The sequence below is a fragment of the Heteronotia binoei genome, chromosome 12 (genome assembly GCF_032191835.1).
Source record: "Heteronotia binoei isolate CCM8104 ecotype False Entrance Well chromosome 12, APGP_CSIRO_Hbin_v1, whole genome shotgun sequence".
NCBI lineage: Eukaryota > Metazoa > Chordata > Lepidosauria > Squamata > Gekkonidae > Heteronotia > Heteronotia binoei.
The window spans coordinates 8478339-8504699 of record NC_083234.1 but is presented as its reverse complement, the minus strand read 5'-3'; the positions used below and the strand labels follow the sequence as shown (position 1 = coordinate 8504699).

At 44.6% G+C, this 26361-nt stretch overlaps 1 protein-coding gene across 3 annotated transcripts in view; it reads left to right on the top strand.

The window, feature by feature from the left end:
- The window catches only part of SIK2 (salt inducible kinase 2), a 103838-nt gene that overhangs the window by 36036 nt on the left and 41441 nt on the right, over positions 1–26361 (top strand). For all 3 annotated transcript variants that reach the window (XM_060250455.1, XM_060250456.1, XM_060250454.1), the window contains exon 4: positions 20131–20292. In XM_060250455.1, the coding sequence (XP_060106438.1) occupies positions 20131–20292 (162 nt within the window). The remainder of the gene's footprint in view (positions 1–20130; positions 20293–26361) is intronic.

Sequence of the window (26361 nt, the reverse complement as noted above, 5' to 3'; positions counted from 1 at the left end):
AGGACTTCTTTCTCTACTTTCTCCATCCCATGCATTATCTTGTAAACCTCTATCATGTCACCCCGCAGTCGACGTTTCTCCAAGCTAAAGAGTCCCAAGCGTTTCAACCTTTCTTCATAGGGAAAGTGTTCCAGCCCTTTAATCATTCTAGTTGCCCTTTTCTGGACTTTCTCCAATGCTATAATATCCCGCTGGTCCGTGGAAAAATTGTCTTCCACAAAACTGATCCCTGGTGCCAAAAAGGTTGGGGACCACTGCACTAGAGTCACTGGGGCAGTGTGTGTACTACCAACCAGCAGAGGTTTTCTTTAGATAGCCTGATTTTCTTACGAGTATTCTCATGTAAAAGATGTTAAACGCCTGATGAAAGTAAGAGCTAACTTCTGATGTTATCATGTCTAGTTGGTTCACGTGCTTTGAAATATCAGCCTTTTTCAAATACCTTGACTTTTTTTTACTTTTCCAAGTAAGGAACATGCTGCTGTATTCCAGACAGGAAGCTGCTTTGCTTCCAAGTGAAAGGACAGTTTCTTCCAGCTATTGTTCTCTGTTAAGTCCAAGGTGGTTTCCAGTTGATTCTGAATTACCTCACATAAAACAGTGTGTCAAGATTATCAGGCATGCCCACGATCAAGTGCAAAAGGACAGCAGGGAGATTTCTAAGAATGATCCGGGGTTGAAGTAACTTAGATTTCTCTGCCGTAGTGTCTGTCTTAGGGGGCTTGAAGCAGAAGATTTTAATAGTTCAGCCACTTTCTTAATGGTGTTCTGTACCAGCCTGAACGGGCTTTCTTTCACCCCTGAGAATAAAATATTGCTGAACAGCTAATTGGCAAGCAAGGACAACGTAGACACTGCTGTTTGAGCATGAAGTTTAAAAAATGTTTGTGTGGCTGAAGTGGAGTTTTTCTTCCTTTTTGGCACTTTATTTATTCCCAAAAAGTTTATTGCTAAACTTGGTTGTTGTGGATAGAGTGGGGGAGAGGGGATGTGTGTGTGTGTGTGTGTGTGTGTGTGTGTGCAAAATGCCATCAAGTCACAGCCAACGTGGCTCCAGCAAGGCAAATGAGAAGCCGAGGTGACTTGCTGTTGCCTTCCTCTGCAGAGTCTTCCTTGGAGGTCTCCCATCCAAGTACCGACCCTGCCTAGCTTCCCAGATCTGATGAGATTGGGCTGTACCATTCTGCCTTCCCTCCCAGAGGGGGCGTAACACTTGATTTGGTTTGTGTCATTAACTGCAGTTCTTTTTCCTCAGTCTTCCACTATTCCTAACAAGCGAGCCATCATCCCTGAAGAAAAGTAGCAGCTTAAAACTATTATCTTTCTGGCAGCCCCTCCAAATCTCCTTAGAGCAAGGTCCAGCTGCTACATTGAAATGTCTGTTGTGAATGCTGTCTGTCATCGTGGCCGCATGCTGGTTTCTACTTAGAATCCTGTCCAGTTGTGGTTGTGATTTTTTTTTGTTTACTTTATAGCCTGCCTTTCTGAGACTCAAGGAGGATTACAAAATACAGAAAACAGTTCAATCAGGCAGCATAAGACATCCCTGGGGGAAGTACATAAACACCTAGTTTCTTTAAATGAAACTAAGTCCTCAAGGACAGATGAACTGCATCTGAGGGTACCAAAGAACTTGCAGATAATTTCTGAGCCTCTGCCCATTATTTTTGAGAATTCTTGGAGAACAGGTGAGATACTGTTGTCCCCATCCTCAAGAAGGGGAAAAGGGAGGATCTGGGTTACTACTGACCCATCAGTTTGACATCTATACCTGGAAAAGTTTAGAACAAATCATCAAACAGTCAGTCCTTGAGCATATAGAAAAGATGGCTGTGATTACTAAGAGCCAGCATAGGTTTCTCAAGAACAAGTTGTGTCAGACTAAGCTTATCTCTTTAAAAAAAAGTTAGTGCCTTGCTGGATATGGGAAATGCTGTAGACATAGTTTAGCTTGATTTCAGTAAGGCTTTTGATAAGGTTCCACATAATACTCTTGTTGACAAATTGGTAAAATATAGTTTGGATCCTGTTACTGTTAGGTGGATCTGTAACTGGTTGACAGATCGCACCTAATCTGTAGATTGCATCCTCTTGGAGAGAAGGGATAAGTGGACCGCCTCTAGGATCTGTCCTGGGACCTACTTTGCTTAATATCTTTATAAATGATTTGAATGAAGGAATAGAGGGAATGCTTATTAAGTTTACAGATGATACTAAATTGGGATGGGTTGCAAAAACAGTAGAAGAGTCAAAATACAGGATGATCTGGACAGACTGGAAAACTGGGCTAAAACAAATACAATTAATTATAACAGGAATAAATGTAAAGTTCTGCATTTAGGTCGGGAAAATCCAATGCATCATTATAGGATGGGGGAGATATGTCTTGGTGGTAGTATGTTCAAAAAGAATCTGGGGGTCCTAGTGGACCATACATTGAACATGAGTCAGCACTGTGATGTAGTAGCTAAAAAGGCTAACGCAATTTTGAGCTGTATCAACAGAAGTCCAGATCACACAAAGTGATGATATTGCTTTACTCTGCTCTGATTAGACTTCACCTAGAGTATTGTGTTCTGTTTTGAGCATCACAATTTAAGAAGAATATAGAGAAATTGAAACGTTCAGAAGAGGGCAATGAAGATGGTAAGGGGTCTGGAGACCAAGTCCTATGAGGAAAGGTTGAAGGGGCTGGGTATGTTTAGCCTGGAGAGGAGATGACTCAGAGGTGATTTGATCACCATCTTCAAGTAATTTGAAGGACTGTCATCTTGAGGATGGTGTGGAGTTGTTTTCTGCTGCCCCAGAAGATCGGACCAGAACCAGTGGGTTGAAATTAAATCAAGAGCTTTTTTACTAAATATTAGGAAGAACGTCCTGACAGAGTACTTCCTCGGTGGAACAGGTTTTCTCAGGAGGTGGTGGGCTCTCCTCTTTGGAGTTTTTAAAATCGAGTTTAGACAGCCATCTGATAGCAGTGCTGATTCTGTGAATTAGGCAGATTGTGCAGAGGACAGGAAGGGTTGCATCAGTGCTTAGCTCTTGTGACCCTTTCTTATGTCCCTGGGAAAATGCTATTCACCACGTTGGGGTCAGGAAACAGTTTTTTTCTCCAGGCCAGTTTTGCCGGCGATCCTGGCGGAGTTTTTGTGCCATCTCCTGGGCACCCACTGGGTGAGTGGTTGTGGGGGGAAGTATTTGCGAATTTCCTGCTTTGTGCAGGAGGTTGGACTAAATGACCCTGGAGGTCCTCTCCAACTTTTATGATTCAGTGATTCCAGTAAACAATGCAACAAGACTAAATTAGAGAACTAGAAAGCAATGCAAACAAAAAACAAAGGCATGCTACACCATATTGCAGGAAGTGGATTACAGAGCCAGAATGTAGTGCTGTAAAAGGAAGGTGATACACACATATACACAGGAAAAATTGCAGTAAACCGCAATCCTGTCCCATTTTTAAAAAGACCCTTCTGAGGTGTTCTGTTATGCTAGCATTCGATTCCCTTTTTAAAAAATGGCCCGTAGAAAAATGCATTCCTCAACATTTCTGTTTTGTACATTCCGCTGGGTGGTAGAGGTGGGGGAGGGGGCCTTCCTAATCTCCAGAGGCAGGCTGTTCCCCAAGGTGGGGGCCCCAAGCAAGAATGTGTGTGTGCATGGCCTGTTGTCCCCTATTGACCTGAAGAAGGTTTTGGTCAGTTGCCTTCCAGTTACCAACCAGCCAGCAGCTCTTTCTGAAAAGCAGCTATGCTGTTTGGTTCCCTAAACAATTGGTCAGCTCATGCATTCCCTCTCTTACCATGCCTTTGCTGAAACCCTTTCATAGCGTTTTGCTTTGGTATGTGTGTTAATAAAAGGCAATGGTCATGCCATTCCTGTGTTGTATATAGATAAGCAAATGTATGCTCATGTTAATTTACATTGGATGGGAATGTTAAATCTGGAAGCAAGTCTCCGTTATTTAGTTATTTAAAAAAAAATTATGTTGCTCCTCCAGGGAACCTGCCTGAGACAGCTTATAAAGTAAAATAATAACAACATAACATGTTAAAAAGTCATTAATTAAAACCCAGACAGAGCATTAAAAAAAACCCACAGAGCAGCTTAAAATGAGTTTAACCGTTTTCTGGTTAAAAGCTCAGTGTTGAAAATGGTGTTAAAAGATTACCATCTTAATTAAAAGCCTGGGTAAATAGAAATATTTTGGGCTGACACCTAACAGAGAGTAGCGTAGGTGCCAAGGGGAAGTGTATTTCACAAGGAAGGGGCCACCGCTGAAAAATCCTGGTCTTTTCTTGCCACCTGCTTCACCTCTGAAGGTGTGTGCATGAAGAAAAGGGCTTGTGAGGTAGATCATACAGAAATATATAAAGCAGTAGTGTCAGATGCAAGGGCATATGGTCCAGAATGCACTCCACACAACTCCCAAGAAGTCTCAGGTGGCTGGCAAATGTACTTGTACAGAAGTTTAACGCAGCATTGAAATGGCCGTAGTGATGTTATTTAAATTGCCTCCTGCTGACAGTATGCATTTGCAGCAAGGTACAAAATTCTTAGTGTTGTAAAGTGAGGCTGGTAGTGAATTCTCAGTGGATCCTTTTTTAAAGCTACCTTTCTCACTGCCCTTGCTGTGTTTTTCCTGCCTTCACCAAGTAGAGAAGACTTGGGAAGGGGAGTGGTGTCATGAAGAGGGACTGAGGAATTTGGGAAACCAATGTTGATCACATTGAGGAAGAATTGCTGAGCATACGTGTAGGAAAAACTTTGGTTGCATCCCTTGAACATCTGATTCTTGGAGAGGTTGAGCCTTCAACTGATTTGGCTTTTAGACCCCAGCGTAAAGTTTGTACCTTGAAAAATCATGTAGTCTGTATAACTTCTCGGGACACCCTGAAGTTATGCTTAGTGTAGCACTTAGGAGTGTGGGAACAGATTCCTTTTGTGATAATGTTAACAAACTAATCCGATCCAAATTGGCTTGTTTAGCAGAAGCTTCTGAAACATGTCACTATTGAGAAATGAAATGTTCTAGGCCAGCCCTATTTGGTCCATCACGATTACATAACCAGTTTGACTGAAATCCATAAGTAAAACCATTAATCAGATATTACATTGCGATTATTGCAAGCGGAGGTAGGGCTTGCACCTATCGTCATTACATCATCTCCCTTTGTTGACATTTTTAAAAGCCTTTGACCTGTTCGTGGGAATTTTGCTGAGTGTGGATTTTTCTATTTTATGGGGGTTTTGCATCAGAAGCACAGTTGCTATCTCAGGTATTCAGCAGCAGATCTGAAGGTGGGGCTTTATACAGGTGATTTCTAGGGAAGGGGTAACCTTGTAAAAAAGAGCAAGAAAAATCTTAATCACCTCAAACTCATCAGTGTTAGAGCAGCATGTATGCGATACTCTTGATTAGTGTTTTACCAAGAATTTCCAATCGAAAAGTATGCAGCAGTGGTATGCTTCTCCCAGTATTTTCAAAAGCAAGGTGGAATGACTGGAATATCTTGCGAAGAACTCCTTTAATTCAGAGTACCTTTCAACTGTGGTATAGTGATTAGTGTGTTAGGCTAGGATTTAGGCCAGCCAGGTTTCAATCCCCGCTCTACCTCAGAAGCACCCTGTGTGATCTGGGCCCAGTCACACTCTGACAGCCTACCCTACTGAACAGGACTGTTGCAGAAGCAAAACAGAAGAAGGGGGAAATGGTGGTGTGAGCTGCTGTGGGTCCCCATTGCAGAGTATAAATAAACAAGTCCAGAGCTTTTTTTTTTTTTGAGCAGGAACGCTCAATAACCCCTGGCATCAGGGGGTGTGGCCTAACATGCAAATGAGGTTCTGCTGGGCTTTTTCTACAATAAAGTCCTGTGTGAAACAATGGTGACATCATGGGTGGTAGTCTAATATGAAAATGAGTTTCTGCTGGGTTTTTTCTACAAAAAAAGCCCTGAATTACGGTAATTGATTAACAAAACCAGCTTCAAACCACACTTTCAGTTCCAAGTTTAACCATAGTCAGTGGAGCTCCTCATGTTCAAACAGTCGCATGAACCATAGTATAACCTAACCATGGTTTTGCAGGATGCCTGAACTGAAGCTGAAGTTTTGCTAAATATAAGTACATCTGTATCATTGATTTTGATCTGACGAAGGAAGCGTTGTCTCTCAAAAGTTTATTCCCTTGAAAATCTTGTTGGGTTCCTAAAGTCCAACTGGACTAGCTAGCTTCTAGCTCTTCTACTGCTGATGGCCACCCCCTGAAACCATCATCGATTTTATTGCTGATTGTAGTGGACTATCATCTGTGTCGTGTTGCTGTTTTGAGAATTGAATACTGGAAGGAGGAAGTAAATTTCGTCCAGGAAGTGCTTTTAAGGCTGTTGTGTTCCTCCTGCCCTCCTTCTTCTGGGTGGCTATAGCATCAGCTCTTTCAGTACGAATGACCACCATTTGTAGTTTGGGGGAAAGGGGGCTCATGGCTCATCTTGCTTCAGTAAACCTCTACTCAGGATCGCTACAGGTCAACCAAATAGGTCACTTAGGGGGCAATCCTCAAACAAGTCTATTCAGAAGCAAGTCCTATTTTATTTAATGGGACATACTCCAAGGGAAGTTTTCTTTGCATTGCAGCTTTAGGGACTTATTACTTTCTAGTAAATTTCTGAGGCTGACATACCTCCTCTGCCACTTCTAGTCAAAGCTTCAATATCGGCTTGCCGGGAAATATCAAAACAACTTTCTCTATGCTGAAGGTTCCAGTTGTTTGATATGTTTAAAATCTGAAAATGACAAGTGTGTGTGAGATAAAGCAAAATCAGTCAAAACATATATTTAACGCTAGGGAAACATCTTGTGGTTTTCAAAGAGTTAAGGTGTTCATAACCTGTTTCAGCTACCATTGATGAGGTCCCTGGGAAAAAGGAAAAGAAAGGTCCCCTGTGCAAGCACCAGTCGTTTCTGATTCTGGGGTGACGTTGCTTTCACAACATTTTCACGGCAGACTTTTTTTACAGGGTGGTTTGTCATTGCCTTCCCCAGTCATCTACACTCTCCCCCGCCCCCAGCAAGTAGGGTCCTCATTTTACCGACCCCGGAAGAATGGAAGGCTGAGTCAACCTTGGGCCTGCTACCTGAATCCAGCTTCCGCCGGAATCGAACTCAGGTCGTGAGCAAAGAGTTCAGACCACAGTACTGCAGTACTGCTGCTTTACCACTCTGCGCCACGGGGCCATTGCGGTCACTGGAGGGCCGCCCAAAACAGCCAGACACCCCCCCCCCCCAATCATAACTGGGACCCCAGCTCCAGCAGGGAGCTCCTCTGCCCTCTGTCTTTTTATTGTCTTGTGTTTTGAGAATGTAAACTGTTTAAAAAATTCTGGATGTCAAATACAGATTAGTGGTGAACAGTAACTTAGATTGGAAACCACCCAAAAGGAGGCAAGGGACCTACAAGACCACATTGGATTTTTCATTCCAAAACAGTCACGCTGCTGAGAACATCTTCTGTGTTTGTAGGTATTTATGGGAGTGAATGGTTCCGTTCATTTCCACACCTGCAGCCTGCCTACTCTGGCCTTCCGCCCATCCATATGGTAGAGGGTGACATTTGGGGGATCACACATTTACCCAGTAGGTAGGACCCCGCAACAAATGTGAGCCCAAGGATTCAGCCTGCTGCTTAGTGACATGTTCCCTGCCCAGGCTAGAGGGCTGAACTGGCAGCATGAGAATCTGCCACGCAACCACACCCGCATTCTTGTTGCATATGAATTCTCTTAACATACATATTGGGCGTAGGAATAAACAATCCTTATTTGGCTCTGACTTGTCAGTGTGGTGTGTTTTATCTCTCTCTGTGTTATTCCTGGCAAAAGAGCAGGATTTAGTGCCAGCCACTACGTAGTTTGGCTTATGTAATTGTTCTTCACATTTGCAAAATAACACCTAATGGTAAGGAGATAAGAGCTTTAAAGGTGACTTCATGAACGGGTAAATGAATCTTTCTTAAGCAGGAAGGCAGAGATGGGTGGGGCTGTTGCTGTGTCTTGCATAGCCATGACCAACAAGAGAAAAGGAAGGTATTTTTTTAATATAATAGGCAAAATGTAGCTGTAAGGAGATGTATCAGTGAGCCATTCTAATTATTATTTATAACTTAGAGAATGGAGGCTTTGCATAGAATTAGTTAGAACATTTCTAGTTTGGTATGTAACTAGTATATAGCTCCTCGCAGTTATGGGAAAGTAAATGATGGGTGACTGGCAAACGTGTTAGTGAATGACATGCAAGCGTTAAACTTTAAAACTTGATCCCAAGGACTGGTTGAAAAGCAGGTCTTGTCAGTGCCTGGATGGAAGACCTCCTAGCGACCCTGTGTACACTCCCTGAGGTTTCCTGACAAAAAGATGGGCTGAGGAGGTAATAAATAAGTAAGGCCCATGTTGAAATAAAGGGAAGAGCTTGCATGAATCTGTGAATGCCAGCGCTGCAAAAAGCTGCCTCTGCCATGTAAATGCTTCTCTTAGTGGCTTTGATGTTAGCTGCTGTAATACGGTTTTGTAACAGTAGATGAAAACCAAGGAAATCTTGTGATCCCTGTAACCTTTTTGCTATGATACAAGGTTCTGTGGCCTAGATCCTATTTTGTCAGAAGCCAGGAGGGGAGAGGGAGGGAAAGAATACATATCCAGGTGGAGGAGACAAAATTGGTACTGTACGTTTAAGAGGCTGCATCATGCAGGTGTATAAAAGGAATGATGTAATCTGAGGATGACTTCAGATATGCTGCGGGTGACTTCCACCCATACCAGATGCAGAAGCACCTGCCAGCAACATCAAACAGAATGCCACCAACAAGCACCCTGTGTATGTTGAGGGCTGAAGTCTCCACTCCAGTGTCTAGAAAAAGAAAAAGAGAAAATTTGCATAGGAAACCACACGTGCACTTATCACTGCACGTTTGCCAGGAAGTCAGTAACTTTGAATGTTGCTCTGTCACAAGTAAGTGTAGACAGATAACATTACAGGCAGCTTCACTCTGCGGCTGATAAGAAGTTCTGTCAGCAGAGGAGAAAGAGAGAATCCAACCATATGCCTGCTGTCGGGGAAGCCAAAGGCTAACTTATTGGGTTCCCAGGGCAAGTGTACACAAGAACCAGACTGTTGTTTAAAAAAATAATTATAACATTTATTTGTGAGATATTAATAAAGAGAAAATTATCACTCAGGAATCATACAGAACAGAAAATAACAACGCTAGCTTCAACTACCTAACACTGTTCAGAACTGTGTTAGGAGGCACAAACCTTAGTTTCGAAAGGAAGGCTGCAAATCTGTGCCGTCTACATTTCTAGCAATTGCAGGTCACTGCATGGGCCTAAGTCCTTCAAAATCTTCGCCAGTTTCTCCCTAGGACCACAATAGAATTATACTTTCTGGCCCAGCATTTTAGCAATGGTGGCTTCCGATCAGAACATGTCTCCAAGAAAAATCTCTGGAAGAGCACACCAGCTCTCCCAGTCTCCCTCTCCCATCACACATCATCAGTTCCTGTGAGAAACCAATTACCCTAATCATCCTCCATCTTTGGCCTTGAGCATAAAAAGCCTGCAGGCCAAAGAGGCAATTAGTAACACCTTCAGGTCAGCTCAGGCCCATCACTGTTCACATTAACCCTTGGGAAGATGGTAGGGAAGATGCTTTTCTACACACCTGGAACCTGTGAAGAAGACTGGCCTGTGAATGGGCTGTGGCAATGCCCTTTGCATTTCATCAACTCATCACCAATTAACCTGTGGGTTTGTCTGTGGCTTCTTTGGGGTTCACAGGATGTCATGTTCTGTGAGTCCCTAGTTGTACTGGTGGCTTTGAACTGGAATGGGATGTATGGTAAAGGTTCATGTTTCTGTGCAGCTGGAAGGTACAGGGCTGGGTATTTTGAAAGATTGCTGGTGAGACATAACAGAGCTTGTTGCGTATCTACCCATTGTCCCATCCCAAAAGATGCTCATACAAGGGCCCCTGTTGCCTCTGTTTCTACATTAACGTTGTGCAATACCTGACAGACAAGGAACAGAACTGCCCTCCTGTCTGAGTTGCTAGAGGAGGAGAAAATTGATCTGGCTTATGTGATCAGGACCCGGTTGGAAGAAAGTGATGAGGTGTTTCTGTCTCACTTGACTCCATTTTATTATGTGATGGTTCTTCATCAGCCCTGTGCTGGAGAATGGGCAGGATGTCATCTTCCATGAGTCTCTGTCTTTCCACGTAGACCCAGTGCAAACCATTACTGATACTGATCTTGCATTATGGTAGGCTCCATGGATAGACTGGTAATTCTACTTCTTTTCTGGGCCCCCTGTCTGATTTGGCAGGGTCAGTGTAAAGCCTTAGGAGAAATCATCCATGGTTTTAGAGTAGGCCGACGACACCCATCCATATATTTCTTTATCCAGCTCTCCCAAGCAGTGTTTTAGAGGTCTTCTCTTGGCCACTGAAGTTAAATGGATGAGGCTGAACAAGCTGAAACTGAATCTTGCTAAGACAGAGGTGATGCTGGTTGAGAGATCTTGAAGGATACTGAGCTTTCCACATCTGATGGAGTCCAGCTGGCGTTTGTTGACCCAGTTAAGCACTTAGGGGTTATTACTGGACCCAGCATTATTAACTGGAGAAATAAATTAATGCATCTGAAAAATGTGCTTTTCTTCATTTTTTATTTAGCTCAGAAGATGGCTCCTCACCTGGCTACCTGGCTCAACTCAGCTGATCTGGGCATATAATCCATACTGCAGTAACCCCAAGGCTAGACTATTGTAATGCATTCTGTGCGAGTCTGCCCTTAAAGCAGGGGTCCCCAACCTTTTTGGGTCTGTGGGCACCTTTGGAATTCTGAGACAGAGTGGTGGACGCTCCCTCAAAATGGCTTCCATGGGAGACGGACTCTACCACAAAATGGCTACCACAGAAGGTGAAGCCACACACACGTACACAGGAAACTCAAGTTCAGGGGAGAATATGGGTAATTTATAAAATATGCCAGGAAAGAGGATTGAGACAAAATAAAACCAGCATAGCAGTGGTAACTGCCACTAAAAATTATATTTTAATTTGCCAGCCAGGCAGAAGCCCTGCTGGGCAAGTGCCCTGCCCACTTTCTAAAAGCAGACACCAAGAAAAGTATTGGCAGGCACCGGGTGCCCGCAGACATCACACTGGGTATCCCTGCCTTAAAGTAGTCTTGGAATTCCCATCTGTACTGAACACTGTGTCTCAGTTACTCTCAAGGGGTAGGCAGAGCATGCGCGTGTAGCTTATTCAGCACTCAATCTGTTGGTTAGTGATCAGTTTTGTGTTCAAATCAACATACTGCTCATCACCTACAAAGTCTCCTACAGAAGCCCTTGATAGCCTTGGACCTACCTGCCTGTAGGATCACTTTTCCTGCTATGCTCTGCTATAACACTTTCACTTACCTGAGCAAATCCTTCTGAAGGTGGCACACTACAAATGGGTAATTTAGGCCCCTTGTCTCTATGTGTGCGTTCTGATATGACTCCCAGTTATGAACTGTCTGAATATGTCAGACTCTTCTGTCCTTCCACAGAATGGAAGGCTGTTGTATAATTGAATAGTTCAGGAAGCACTTTTCTAAGGGGACGTTATAGTTGCACAGTTTATTATGCGCACTATGTTTTTACTGCACTATCTTCTGCCTTTTTAAACCATTTTTTTACATTGCTTGTGGTATGTTAGACTATTTTTGGTTTGCATTGTTTCCTAGTTCTGTAATCCTTGTCCTATGGCACTGTTTATCAGATGTCTTCTAGTGTCTGATTGCATTACATTTTTCTTATGTTTTATAATCTGTCTTGACTCTCAGGGCCAAACACAAGTGTGCCACGGGGACTAGCAGCCATATTGCCAAATATTTGCCAAATAATTCCCCCCAGCTGTTTCGGCAGGGGGTGGGGTTGGACTAGAGGCTGAATTGAGTCCCTGCAGCACTTTTCAGTGGAGCTCCCATGGGGAGCTTGCAGCAGCATTATGGCGTCAAGTCCATATGGCAGAATCACATGCATTGTAACATGTAGGCTGACCCTTAGCAAGAAAGGCAGTCTGTAAAAATGTGTTCTCTTTTTTTACCCTTCCCTTCTAGTTTTAAAGAGCACGTAGGCAGTGCCACCAAAACAAAACCTCAAAGATTGGCTCTTTTAAGCCCCAAATCAATTCTCTCCTCTTCTTGTACACCTTCTATAAGCAATGACATCACCACCAACCACCCTATTAAATAGGCTTCTCTTCTTCAATTCTATCCCTTGTGAAGATGGTAGAGAGTATTTTTCACTGCTACATTTACTCGCTTCTCCAGCCATGACACTGGGTACGGTCTGGTTGTTTTTATGACTCTCCAAGTGGGGAACTGCAACAGGGCTGCTTTTGGTTGACAAACGCTGGCTGCCTTGCTGCTGGGGACTTTCCGAATGGCCTCCCTCCTGCTACATACGTGACTCCTCCAGCGGCTTCTCACACAGAGACCTCGTGTGTTCTAATTCTGTAATTCTCATCCTGTTGTATTGTTTATTTGGAAGTCTTGTGCGGTCTGATTAAATTGTTTTTTATGTTTTGAAATCTGCCTCAGTTCTTGATGAGAAATGAAGTAAATAAATGGCATGTTTTTGCAAGATCTTGCATGGCGGAGAACTTTGTTGTTATGTTTGTGGGCACAGATATCAGTTGTGTGATGGGGGAAGGTTAAAAAAAAACCCCTATATTTTAAAACATTTTTGGTTTCATAAATTTTGTGTTCCCCAAGGGTTGTAGAAAAAGTTCTCCTTCCTGCACCTGGGGTGATTTTTTTTTTTGTTCTGTTCCCAAGTTCAGAATTAGATCTATGATTTTATATTACTTTGTGAGATGCCTGGAGCTGGGGTCTGCACAGATAGTACATGCATTTTCTAAATAGATGTCATGTCTCCGTCTGCAGTGTTGGGGGAATGCAGCTTGTCCTCTCAGCAAAAGTTCCGGTTCATGCATTTCCAATCTTCACATTTTATGTTGCATTTCAGCCCTCTCCCTTTTATCTAGAGCTCAGCTGCTAAAATTGTTGGCCTCTCATCATTCACTCAGATCCTGAGGTGTCTCTCCTTAAATTTCCACAATAGCATTCCCTCCTTTCCTTTATCCAGCATTACTGTTTGCCTTCAGAGGCCCTCCTTGAATTTGCCCCTTTTCCTCATGTCTCTGACCTTTGCTCCTCCGCCCTACCTGTCTGAAGACCTCCTGTTCCCTCAAACAACTGTTCTTACTTTTCCCCGTGCTTTGACTTGCCTCACAGAACAAATACACAATGCTGCCCTTCTTCCCTCAAATCCCACTGCAAAATTCACCTTTTTCACAAATACTATCGGTGCTGTCTTTTGCCACAGTCCCTTAGCCTATATCCCCTAATGAAACAAAGCCTAAATAAAATGCAACTAAATGGAAAAATCAATTCTTCCCTGCATGTCCTTGTCTTCTCTATCCTCCTAGTGAATGACAGATACAGTCACACATACAGTACTTACAGTAACAGCATGCCTGCCCACGAAAGCTTATACATCGAATAAAGCTTTGTCGGTCATAAAGGTGCCACTGGACTCAAACTTTGTTCTGCTGTTTCAACCAACATGGCTACCTACCTGAATCAGTATTCTAAACAATAGTCTTTTGAAATTTGAAATATAATTTTTCTCTATATCCTGGCAGGTTCCCCCCCCCCCGTATCTTTTATGTAACTGTTATCCCTAAATTGTACTGCGCATCCCCTAACTGGTGTGCCGTTCCCTGAATAGTACCATGTTATACTGTGTTGAAGTGGATGAAAGTTCTTAGTATCCCACTAAAATAGGTAGATATGTAAACTCTGCAGGAATTTTGGAATGCTTTTGTGTGGATGGCGTGTAGGAAGAGTAATGTGATGAAAAGAGCAGGGCACATGTAAGAGGAAAAATTGGGATTGCCGTCATAATGGTCTCTTTTGATTGTTAAGGAGAGCCACTTTACATGGATTCTGCTTCCAGGACTAGAGATGGGCACAAACTGCATTTTTGCGGTTCGGTTTGTAGCTGAACTGTGAACCAAACCACAAGCTCATATGAGCTGGGAGGTTGATTTGCAAACTGACCTGGTTCATATCTGCTCATGAGCCATTTGAAGTTTAGCGGAAAACGGGGGGGGGGGGGGGGTTCCAAACAGCTGAGTGGTGGGACCACTGCTCTGCTGTTTGCTTTAAGAACATAAGAGAAGCCATGTTGGATCAGGCCAGCGGCCCATCCAGTCCAACACTCTGTATCACACAGTGGCCAAAAAAATTATATATATATATATATTTATTTATATAGCCACAGTGTGTGTATATGTGTGTGTGCATGTGTATATATATAAACACACACACACACATATATATATACATATATATATACACACAGACACTGTGGCTAATAGCCACTGATGGACCTCTGCTCCATATGGCTCTGAGTCATTTAAACAAAAGCCTGCCCTTGGAAAGCTGAAGGAAGCTGAAAGGAGGGAGTTCGAAGCAGCGGAGCTGTTTTTTGTGACGAGCAGAACCCTGCTTTCTGCTCTTCACAGACCACCATGAACTGCTCCAAAATTCATGGAAGTTTGTGCTGGTTCTTCAGTTAGTGAAATTAGCTTCACGAACCATGAGGTGGCCAAAATTCACAACCAACTTTAGTTCATCAGTTGGTTCATGCCCATCCCTACTTAGAACTTCCAATAGGTATCAGCTATTAGCAAATGTTGCATGCATAGACTACATTTTTAAAAAGCTTACTGGAGCTTAGCCCCATCAGAATCTCCCCCAAGCCAACAGAGAAGCCAATCCAATGTGGGCAAAGTCACTCTAATTACTAAACCTCTCTTATAAGACATCTAAGTATCAACCAACAAAATACTATGATTTTATAAAAGTCCACATTCCTGTATCTGGCTAGAGTAACCACAAAAGGCTTATAGAACTGAGAACCAAATGCTTGTCTGTGCTTTGTGTCATAATTCACCAGCCATCTACTCTGAGATAGACACAGCCAAATCCAGTATGATGCACTGGTCAGAAAGCTAAATTAAGATCTGGGAGACCCAAGTCAAAATCTCCACTCTGCCACTGAAACTCACTGGGTGATCTTGGGTCACTCGCACACGCTTAGCCTAACCTTAGACTAAGTTGTGAGGATCAAACAAGGGACAGGAGAATTGTGTAAGCCAGTGAAGTCCAAGGTGTCTTGAATGTAGCAAATAGTGGTGGTAAACTGTGGCCTTTTCCCTTGCAGTTCTTGGCCAGCTAAGTTTCTGTTCTGTTCCACAAACAGCTAAACTGGTATTGAAAATTAAATTAGTTCTCAGCAAATTTTGTGTGTCTGAACACAGCGCCACCAACATATTGTCAGAGGGAAATGTTTGCCAATGTTTGCGCCTCCCTTGGCTTATTAAGCTTTGCGAAGCAAACTCCAAGATGCAAAATGTTTTCTTTCCCTGCTCATCTTGCAGTCTAGCAACACGTGGATTAAAGGCTGGCTCCCTGGCTCTTCAGCTTCTTAAAGCATTTCAGTCCCAATGTAGTAATTGCTAAGGTTGCATTCATCACCCGGTGAAGCTTCAAGGCATTTGAGGATAGAGGGTGAAAAGTTAATTCAGGTGCAGCTTAGAGGAATGCATGAAGAACACAAGGTGAGAAAGTATAGTTTCGACTTGCATTTCTATAATGGCAAGGAGACATCGAATAGCGACGGAGAGGAAACGGAGATTCAGGAGCTTATATCATTGAAAGTTGCCCTGTAAGCTCAAAATTAAAGATGATATATCTGTTAGGTTTGAGTCCAGTCACACCTTAGAGACCAACAACAGTTTCAGGGTGTAAGCTTTTGAGAGTTAAAGCTCCCTTTGGGAGTTCATCCCCTGAGACTCTTGTTGGTCTCTAAGGTGCGACTGGACTCGAATCTTGCACTTCTGCTGCAGACCGACATGGGTAGCCTCTGAGATGATGTTATCTGTTTATCTAGATGCAGTAAGTAGCCTGACAGAAAATTGGTTCACTTGCGTCATATTTTCTCTCTCTGCTTGTATTATTGCTTAGCAACATGCAATAGCTATAAAGCGAGTTATATCGTGACAAAAATGAGGCCCCAACTAGACTTGATGTTCTTTAACAAGCTGGGTCGGAGTCTCCCAGACCCGGCTCTCATTCCCCTCAGTCAGGCAGCAGCCGTTGAGAGCTCAGGGACCTGGTTCAGGTTGGAATTGCGGCATGGGGGGCTGAAGGAACTTAGCCCTCCCGGGGCACTACCTTCCTGGCCTGAAATGGCCCCAGTGGGTGCTATTTGGGAGCTGTTTCATGTCAGGAAAATGGGGCAGGGGGAGGCAGAACCCCCTCGCTTTGCCCTTGTGCTGTGGCCTCGTTCCACTCTGGGAAGCTGGGCTCTCATTAGATGCTGTTTGAATGAGGGGGATGAGCATTGGGTCAGGGGAACCAAGTCGATCCAGCTTGTTTTTAAAAGTCTGCTTTGTATCTCAGACTTTCCAGGCACCCCAAGGACCAGCACATTTGTTTTGGCCAAAGCCTACTTCGTTAAAGATACAAAGTGAGTCTTTGGTTGGAAGGCATGCCTATGTTGGACTGGGGAGGGGAGATTACAAACTGAGGTTAAATGGCAATGAAACGTAAGCTTCTGTTGTAATTCCTGGATAGAACGATGTAATTGCTTGCCTAATTGTACTGAATTGCAAATGGAGACTTTTAACTAGATCCTGTGCTTGAAATTTGCTTTCCCAAATACTGGGTGTCCCAGTCTTTAAAATAAACAAGGGGAGAACTCCCCACCTCCAGCACAAAAGTGTTAAATCTGCCCCCCTCCCAACCCTCTCCTCCTGGTGTGGAAGGGTGTGAAGACAGGGTCAGCCCCCTGCCCTGGGGCACTTCCTTTCAAAAGGATTGTTGTAATACAGAGCTTTGCTCTAGAGGCAGCACGTGAAGCGGTCTGGTTTCCAGGAAAGGAAGGCATTAGTTCTAGAACTATAAGCCAGTTGCACGTACACAGAAGGGGAAGGAGGCAGTTCTTCATGATGTGTGAGTTTTATTTTCAAGCCTGGGATACCCCGGCTAGGGTATGTAAGAATTACCAGGGGTCAGCCTGTGGAGTGGTAGAAGAAAGATGCCTTAGGGCCTAGGCAGCTTTTGGAAAGGTGAGATACAAATGTTCTAAATAAACTGCAGTTATACAGGATGAAGGATTAATTTTGATGGGTGGGGAGAGCCATTATTTTAACACTTGCTGCTTTTATTCCCTTGCCCCCTTAGGTTGGGTATGGGGGGGGGGGGCGGGGAGAGAAATGCATGGTCCTATGAATTCGCAGTGTTTCTTTTCCCACCCGTTCTGTGGACCATAACAAATGTCCCTTATTTCAGAACACTGAAACTGGAGAGAGAATATACCAGATTGCTGTCATGCTGTGTGTTTGATTTTTTTTCTTGGCAACCTCTCTGGCTGTGTGTTGCTTCTCAGACTTTTGCGAGGAATGGCAGACTCATTGAGCAGTCAGTCGGTATGGTGCTGGGTAAGCCCCAGATGGGCCCCAGGGAAAAGACCACACCTCTGGGTCGCTATAGTAAACAGACAGTACAGAGTGTACCATGAAGCGAGGGTGAAACGTTCCATCACCAGACGATGAAGAATTGACAGGAAATTTTTTTGCTAATGGCAAAGCCACAAAGGCTGCCTGCCCTCAGAACAAGAATGCAGAGTGTTTCCTCTTAGTGACTAACTGTGGCATCCTAAGCCGAGTTAACTCTTCCAGATCCACAGAAGTCATTGGCCTTTGAAGAGTCTAACTCTGAGTAGGATGGCACGACAAACGGGAAAGCAAAAACGTTTATATGACACGACAGAATGTGTCTTCATCAGTTAACCTGGGGCAACATCATGTGTTTTAAGTTCCAGTTCAATCTCACTGTGTTGATTGGTTTGAAAAATCCGCGGAATAGGGCAAGTGTTTCTACAAACCTTGGACACCCCCATGTATGCAGAAAACTCAAAAGGGCTAACATCCCCACAGTCATTTGCAACATCTGCGCAAAATATCAACTCTCCCCCCCCCCTTAAAAAATTAGGTTTCAGCTAGGGGATATTTAATGAGGCTTGGGGGGAATCATGTAACCAAGAGGGGGGGGGGCGGGTAGGCCACTGAGATGGTCACACAGAGGGAAGTAAATGATCAAGAGGGTTGGGAAAGAAAATGTGTGTTGGGGGTTCAGTTTGGGAGTGGGCAGAAAAAAGCTTATGATAGGGATGGCTGGAGATGGGATTTTGCCTCCCCTATAAGTCTTTGCAGTTCCCCTTTGGCGGAAGGTGCCTGCTCTGGCCTTCAGGCGCTATTCCACCCCGCCCTCCTGGGTTTTTCCTCAACACTTGGAGAAGCTTTTCTTTCTCTCTCAGGTAGCTCACCATCACCACCTGACCTTTGTACAGAATTGCCGTCTGGGAGGTCAGGACTCCCAGCTTCCCTTCCAAGTTCTGAGGCCTTGCCCTCTGTGTCTCCCACTGCCCAGCGTCTGGTCACCAAGGGGACTGTTTACTGCCTTGTGCGCCCATGAAAGACTAGGCACTTGCCAACTGCCTGCCTTTCCTTGGGTGCCCATTTTTAAATAGCGTGTCCAAGAGGTGGTGCAGGGAACCACAACCAGCATCAAAAGTTATAATGTATTTATTTAAAAGAAAATGTTCGTAAACGTACTGTTAGCACAGCACCAGATTGAGCAAGGGATTCAAAAGAAATATGTAAAACACCAGCCCTCTGTCCCTCTCTGTATGCATGTGCTACCAGATGTTAAAATAGGACAGGCTCTTTAGGTTAGGAGTTCTAGATCTCTGCCGAGTACCTATTACCTTGAAGCTGTCTCCAGCTATTCAGGCGAGCACATGGTCAGAATGATTGCCTTCTTCTGGCTCCCAAGAGTTTTATCTTCTTCCTTTCCCCACCCCCTGATCAAGTTAGTCCAAGCCAGAGAAACATTTCCTGAAAATTCTAGACATTTCCTTCCTGGTGTCCCTTTAGCATTTAATCCCTTCAAATCTCTGTTTCCTGCTTGGAAGAAGGGGAGATTGACCTAGCCATTATCTCCCTTGCTAGATCTATTAGCATTTGTGTGACAGTGGGCAGTTGCACTGATCCCCTCCCCCCCCCTTCCGTTCTCTGCACACACACAGAGAGAAAACTTTTAAAACACAAAGTGAAGGTTTGGCTCATTTCAAACCTCCCAGGAAAAAATGAATTTCTTCACGTATAATCAGGCTTGGGGGGAAGTGTGTGACCAAGAGGGTCGGGGGAGGGGAGGAAAGTGAGCCACTGAGATGGTCGTGCAGGAGGAAGTGGATGACCAGGAGGGTTGTGTGTGGGGGGGGATGTGTGTCAGGGGTTAGCTTTCGGAGGGGGCAGAAGAAAACTTGCGACCAGGAGGGTTGGATGTGGGATTTTGCCTCCCCTGTAAGTCCTCACAGTTCCTCTTTTGTGGGTACCTAATATTAACCCACGATCCCCATATTTCCAAATAAACATTGCTAGGCCTCTTCTCTTGCTAACAGCTCATGGGAATTATTCTGCCTCTGCTGGGATGAGGGAAGCCCTGCTTTTTTTGGGACACAGACATCTGGAGGTGATGTTGTGGCAGCCCTCGAGTCACTGTAGTGGCAGTGAGCGACACCAGAAGGAGGAAACAAAGACCTGGTCGCCATCTCTTTCCTGCTTCCCCCAGAATGCCTTATTTCGTAGTCAGTGCAAGGGATCAGTCCAGAGCTGACGCTGCTTCTCTTTGGTGCTTAGTGAGAGGAGACTGGCCTGCGTTGTCCGCCTGTCAGAAACCTTGACAGTGTTCTACTCCAGCCGACCTCCCAACCTGCCACTAAATGTCGATCTTAAAAGAACAATACGTGAAGATGTGAAGACTTAAAAGTACAAATATCAGAAATTCCTTGTTTGCCTTTTTGTAAGCTGCTTTGAGTCTTTGTGGCCATTGGGGTGAGGAGGCTTTCTTTGGGACTGACCCTTTGAAACCTGTGTTTGTTTCTACAGATTACCTTGCGAATCATGGGCGGTTGAGCGAGTCTGAGGCAAGGCGCAAATTCTGGCAAATCCTCTCTGCCGTCGAATACTGTCACAGCCGGAAGATTGTGCACCGGGACCTCAAAGCTGAAAACCTCCTGCTCGATAACAACATGAATATCAAAATAGCAGGTAACCGGATCCTTCCCTCCCCCCGCCCTGCCTTTTGTACAGCTGCCTGTGGTGTAAATCCCTCTCTCTTCCAAACGACCTTTGTTAATATCCTGTGGCAACACAGGGGAAGTGGAAAGATAGAATGGCTTGCCTGCCTGCTCCCTTTGCATTGTGGGTAATGTAGGATGTTGGCACTAAATTGGTGCTAAAAATAGTAGCCCTGCTTGTACTTTTGCTCCTTGGGAAAATGGCAGTAATTTGTAGAGTTTCTTACTATTTTTTTTTTTTTGTAGTGTCATGGCAACTCACTGGCACTGCCAGATGCACAGGTTACCATCAAATTAATCAAATAACTCTTCAGTACAAGAAAAAGCTCAAAATGGAAACTTTCTGGGTTATTTTGGCATGCTTGATTTAATTTTAATTACAAATTTAGATGCGGCAGATGTTCCTTGCAATAGGATAATTTTCTCTTGCCTCCATGCAATGCTAAGGCTCCTTAGATTCCCAGACCAGAATTTCAACAACGAAAGGACGCTCTGCAGCAGAATTCTTTTGCACTTCTGTAGTGCTTTGGAATTCTTGGAATAAAAGATGTCTGACAACTTTTCCAGATGGTGTTTAGTTCCAAGACAGAGGGAAGAATGATTTGTTTGAGTCTTCTTTGCATTACTTATGTAGAGAGAGCGGATACAGCAGAAAGAGCAGCTGCACCAAGAAGGAAGTGTGAAGTAAAGTGAACTTTTTAGAATTAAATTCTGTGAAATTTAGTCACTTTGCAAGATGCGCAGTCCTGGCATCTAGCACTAAATGCTGCAGATGGAAGAGCAGCACTACTTTTGTCCATACTCTTAACCTCTTCTGCATTCAGTAGTACAGACAGGGGTCATTTTGTAGAAAAATAGGTGGTGGAGCTCATCCAGGGATTGTTATGTAGCTGAACCTACTATTCAATGTACAAAGAGGTGGAACTCTCTGAAGGAGGAGGTAGAACTCTCGGAAAGGTTCAGGAATGCTGCGCTCCTGTGAGCTCCCACTGAATCCGAGGTCTCAGTACAGACACTCAAATTTGGCAGGGTCTAGGGGAGGTTGGGACCTTCTGCTAGTGGTAAAGCTGCAGTACTGCAGTCTGAACTCTCTGCTCATGACCTGAGTTCGATTCCGGTGGAAGCTGGATTCAGGTAGTCGGCTCCAGGTTGACTCAGCCTTTCATCCTTCCGAGGTCGGTCAAATGAGTACCCAGCTTGCTGGGGGGGGGAAGTGTAGATGACTGGGGAAGGCAAGGGCAAAGCACCCCATAAAAAGTCTGCCGTGAAAACATCGTGATGCGACATCACCCCAGAGTCGGAAACGACTGGTGCTTGCACAGGGGACCTTTCCTTTCCTGTGTCTGCTAAGGGAGCTCCCTTTTTGTCTCCTTCAAACGTTCATGCCTATAAATGCTTTGCAATACACGATGGGCACTTAAGTGAACTTTTAGCATTGGCTTAGTGATAGTTTTTACTGAAGTGTGCATACTGGAAAAACTGTGAGGCACTAATCTTAATAACAGAAGCTTTTTGGAAGAGATGACAACTCTCTGCAAACTAATGGGTGGTGAAAGGACTATCAGAAAGAGATTTCTTGAGGGGAAGGAAGATTAGCTAGTATTTTGTCCTATTTCTGAAGGAAATTGATCACTCCCAAAAAAGGCCTGTGGATTATTTTAAAATAGCAGGTTTGCTTGAATTATGCTGATTCTCCCCCTTCTCATCGCAAGTGGATTTTTACGTAGTAAAGCAGAAGTCAGGAAAAGGGGAAGTGTTAAGTTCCTTTTGTGTAGCTGATATTTATACTATCTAGTTTGTTGTGCTGGGAACAGGATAGGTGCAGATCGCCTTTTGAGAATCTTTTTGTGGCTGTAAAGAAAAAAGCTGCGGAAGAAAAAATATGTATATTACTTCTGTGTATTGAGCAACGCTGTATATTTGGCACATGGCAATGTTGTTGGCATGAACTCTACCCTGGAAAAACCTGCAGCGGTATTAAGTTATTAATCACTTGGGGACCCTCCATGTAGTATTGTCTCAAAGGCACATCAGAGTACCTTGAGAATTAAGTTAGTATAATTTCTCTGGCAGTTCTTGAGACATCTCCATGCATCCAGTGACTGTGTTTCTGCTGAGTTCTTCCTTTATCTGTTGGTAGGCTTTCCAATCCCCAGGTCCCAGAGGGGGATCCCCCGGTTTTACAGGCTTCCCCCCTCCCCCAGCCAGCTGGCCGGCGGGGGAAGCCCCGCCCCCAGAGCCATCATGCACCTCCATGAACGATTCCCATAGGGAATGATGGGGAATTGATCCGCGGGTATTAGGGGCTCTGGGGGGGCTGTTTTTTGAGATAGAGGCACCAAATTTTCAGTATAGCATCTAGTGCCTCTCCTCAAAATACCTCCCAAGTTTCAAAAAGATTGGACCAGGGGGTCCAATTCTATGAGCCCCAAAAGAAGGTGCCCCTATCCTTCATTATTTCCTATGGAAGGAAGGCATTTAAAAATTTGTGCAGTCCCTTTAAATGTGATGGCCAGAACTCCGTTGAAGTTCAGTTATGCTTGTCACACCCTTGCTCTCGGCTCCGCCCCCAATGTCCCCTGGCTCCACCCCCAAAGACTCCTGGCTCCACCCCCAAAGTCCCCAGATATTTCTTAAATTGGACTTGGCAACCCTATCTTTTGGCGCGAGTGTCACTCCGTCTGCTCTGGAGCAACCCAGCGTAGATGTGATTCCAAAGCTTTGTTGGTATATATATTCTCCAAGATGGCTTCACCATTGAAAAGATAACACAGGATCAGATAATTAGGACATGATATCCTAAAGGCCTCCTAGCTTGTTCTGAGGTTATATTGCATTTCCTACAGCAGTTAGCCAGATGTTTCCAGGAAGCCCATAAGAAAGGCATGAGTACACTAATCCTCTGCAGTTTTTCACTCAGAAACTGGTATTTTAAGTTTTTTTAAAAGCTTGAAGATTCCATTTTCAGCCGTCACAGTTGTGACTGGGGCCAGGGCCTTCACATGGTGCAGCTACGCTTTATGGATTTTCTCCCCTTTAATGTTCACCTGTCATCTTTTTTTGTGTATAGGCACCAAGTGAAAACACATTGCTTTGTGCTGCTTTTGTTTTGAGTTTGTGCATTCTTACTGAATTTTAAGTGATTTGCACAATTCTCTCTGGTTTCTCCAGATCGTACGACCCTTTTGCTTTTTGTGTTCTTAGTTTTAAAGCTTTATCCTCGCTTTGTGAGGTAGCTGATATTTTTATTTTCAATAGTAGTTTTGTATTACTTTTAATGCATTTTGGGATTGTTGTTTTTTAACCTTTATTGTAAGCCACTGCGAGTCTCAGAAGAAAGCAGGATATCAATATTTGGAATAAATAAAATGCACAGCACTGAGGAGCATTTTGCCATTCTCCCCCTTGCCACCCCAGGACCTGCTAGTGGGAGGTTGGGCAGTTTGGCAAAGTACTCTTTAGCTCTTGGCAGGGCAACAGGAGTGGCAAATGTTTGTGTGCCCCTTGAAACCGGCACGATTGTCTGCCTGCACTCTGCTCTGGGGTCTAAATCCTCCTTTTGGTTGGTGGAGCCCCAGGAAGAAAGGGCCTGGCTAGTGTTGTTTGCCAGACTCCCAGTTACTTGTGAGAAAATGCAGTCCTGTTGAGAACATGCTCACTTGTCTTCTGGGACCTGGGGATTGGGAAGCCTACCAACAGATAAAGGAAGAACTCAGCAGAAACGCAGTCACTGTAGATTGTTGAGGGTCTTGTGAAGATCCCTGTTAACAGTTCAGGGTGCTGCTTCAGCGACAAGGCACCAGGCTTGTGCTCCGGTGAGGAACGAAAGAAGCCGAAGTTAGCTTGTCATTTGTCACTGCTGCACCTTTGAGCCTGACGCTTTTGTCCATTCTCAGCTCATTCCAGCAAACACTCTGTTCCCTTTAGTGCCTCTTTACATGCCAGGAGTGTTAACCCTGGCAGAGCAGTTTGAAGATCAACCGGAGGTCTCCCTGCTCTGGTTGCAGTTGGGTCATACAGAGGAAAGAAAGCAGGAGACCGCTATTTTGAAAGGAAGGCCTGGCAGGCTTTTCCTCTAGTGGACAGCGTAACAGGCATTGACGTCAAGACTGGGTGATCAGTGATCAGTATTCAGTTCTTAGAGTGGGTCAGGTTTGCTTCTGTCACACCTGTACCTTTCCTTTTATCTGCACACTTGCCATCCTGCTCACGTTACCAAACAACAGCAGATCCCCAAAGCTTCCCTCTGAAGCTGAGGAACTTGACTTTTGCTAGCAAGTAAATTCACTCTGTTAAAACTATTCCCCTTTTGAACACGTTTGCGCTTTTCCACAAAAGGCTTTTTCAGAGGTGAGAACTTGAGACTCCCTGGTTTTAAATAGCAGGGCACATTTCAAAGGCAGATGGGCACCGCTGCTTTGTCTTGCGGGTGAAACGTTGCTCAGTTTTCTTTCATGGGCTGTGTAGAAGTCTGAGAAATCAAAAAGCATTAGGGGAGGCATGGCTTTCATGATGAACATGAAAGACAAGGTTAAAAAACAAACATATACGTAGCCAGCTGCAAAACCAGGGGTGGGGAACCTCCATCCCGAGGGCCGTATGCGGCCCTCGAAGTCACTTGGTGTGGCCCTCGGGGATTGCTGGACTGAACCGAGCCATGTGGCAGCCTCCCTGGGGCCTGGCTGGCCAGCGAGGATTGTGGGGCCCAGCCGCACTGTGCAGCAGCCTCCCTGGGGCCTGGCTGGCCGGCCAGAATTGCTGCAGGGCCTGGAAATGTTACTGTCACAGTTCAGTTCGCACTTGATTATCCCAGATGGTGTGACCTAATATGCTAATGAGTGTGTGACCTAATATGCTAATATTAGGGGATGTGGTCTAATATGCTACTGTGTTCCTGCTTGGCTTTTTCTACAAAAAAGCCCTGGACCTATGCATTTGCCTAGGGCGGCAGGCCGGGTGTGTGTGTGTATGCGTGTGTGCCAGGTTAGGCTCTCCCCACATGACTTCAAATAGAAAAACAATTATTTGCATTAATTTTGCCGTCCTGAATCATTCTCCCTTGGCGGAGCACTGTTTTTTAAGTTGATAATTTTTATGGTCCGCAAATGATGTTATAAATATCCATATGGCCCTTGGCAGAAAAAAGGTTCTCCACCCCTGTGCAAAACGGAGAGTGGCTGTATTTATGGCATGCCCATACAGGCATAAAAAAGGTAAAGGTAATTCCCTGTGCAAGCACCAGTCGTTTTTGACTCTGGGGTGACGTTGCTTTCACAACGTTTTCACGGCAGACTTTTTACAGGGTGGTTTGCCATTGCCTCCTCCAGTCATCTACACTTTCCCCCCAGCAAGCTGGGGACTCATTTTACTGACCTCGGAAGGATGGAAGGCTGAGTCAACCTGGAGCCGGCTACCTGAACCAGCTTCCGCTGGGATTGAACTCAGGTCATGAGCAGAGGGCTCCGACTGCAGTATTGTAGCTTTACCACTCTGCGCCACAGGCATACTATAGCTCAATTACATTCATGCTAGTTAGACTTCAGGAAGAGACATGGTTTTTTATTAGTGATGTGCTGCATCCCTGGAGATAAGACACCATCCTCACTCTCAGTTGTAGAAACGGGAGGCAGGGCCTCTGTAAGGCAGTGCAGGAATGAAGTTCTAGGCATACAAATCTGTCTGGCAGGAGATGCTTTCAGAGTCTTGGATGGCAGTTGGTGCTTATCTCTTTTGTTACCGGCATCCTTTGGCATCACCATTCGGAATCTTGTGACTGTGGCAAGGTTTTCCCATCCTCCTGGGAGCCAACCAGAGAGGCCGGAGAAGGGCTTGCGGTGCAGTGACAAAAAAGGCTAAGGTGATCTTGGGGCATATCAACAGAGGCTTAACATCTACATTGCAAGGTGTCCTAGTCCTGCTGTACACTGCATTGGTGGGGCCACACCTGGAGTATGGTGTGGAGTTCTGGAGGACTCACTTCAAAAAGGACGTGAACAGAAATGGAGCGGGTGCAGAGGAGAGCGATGAGGATGGTCAGGGG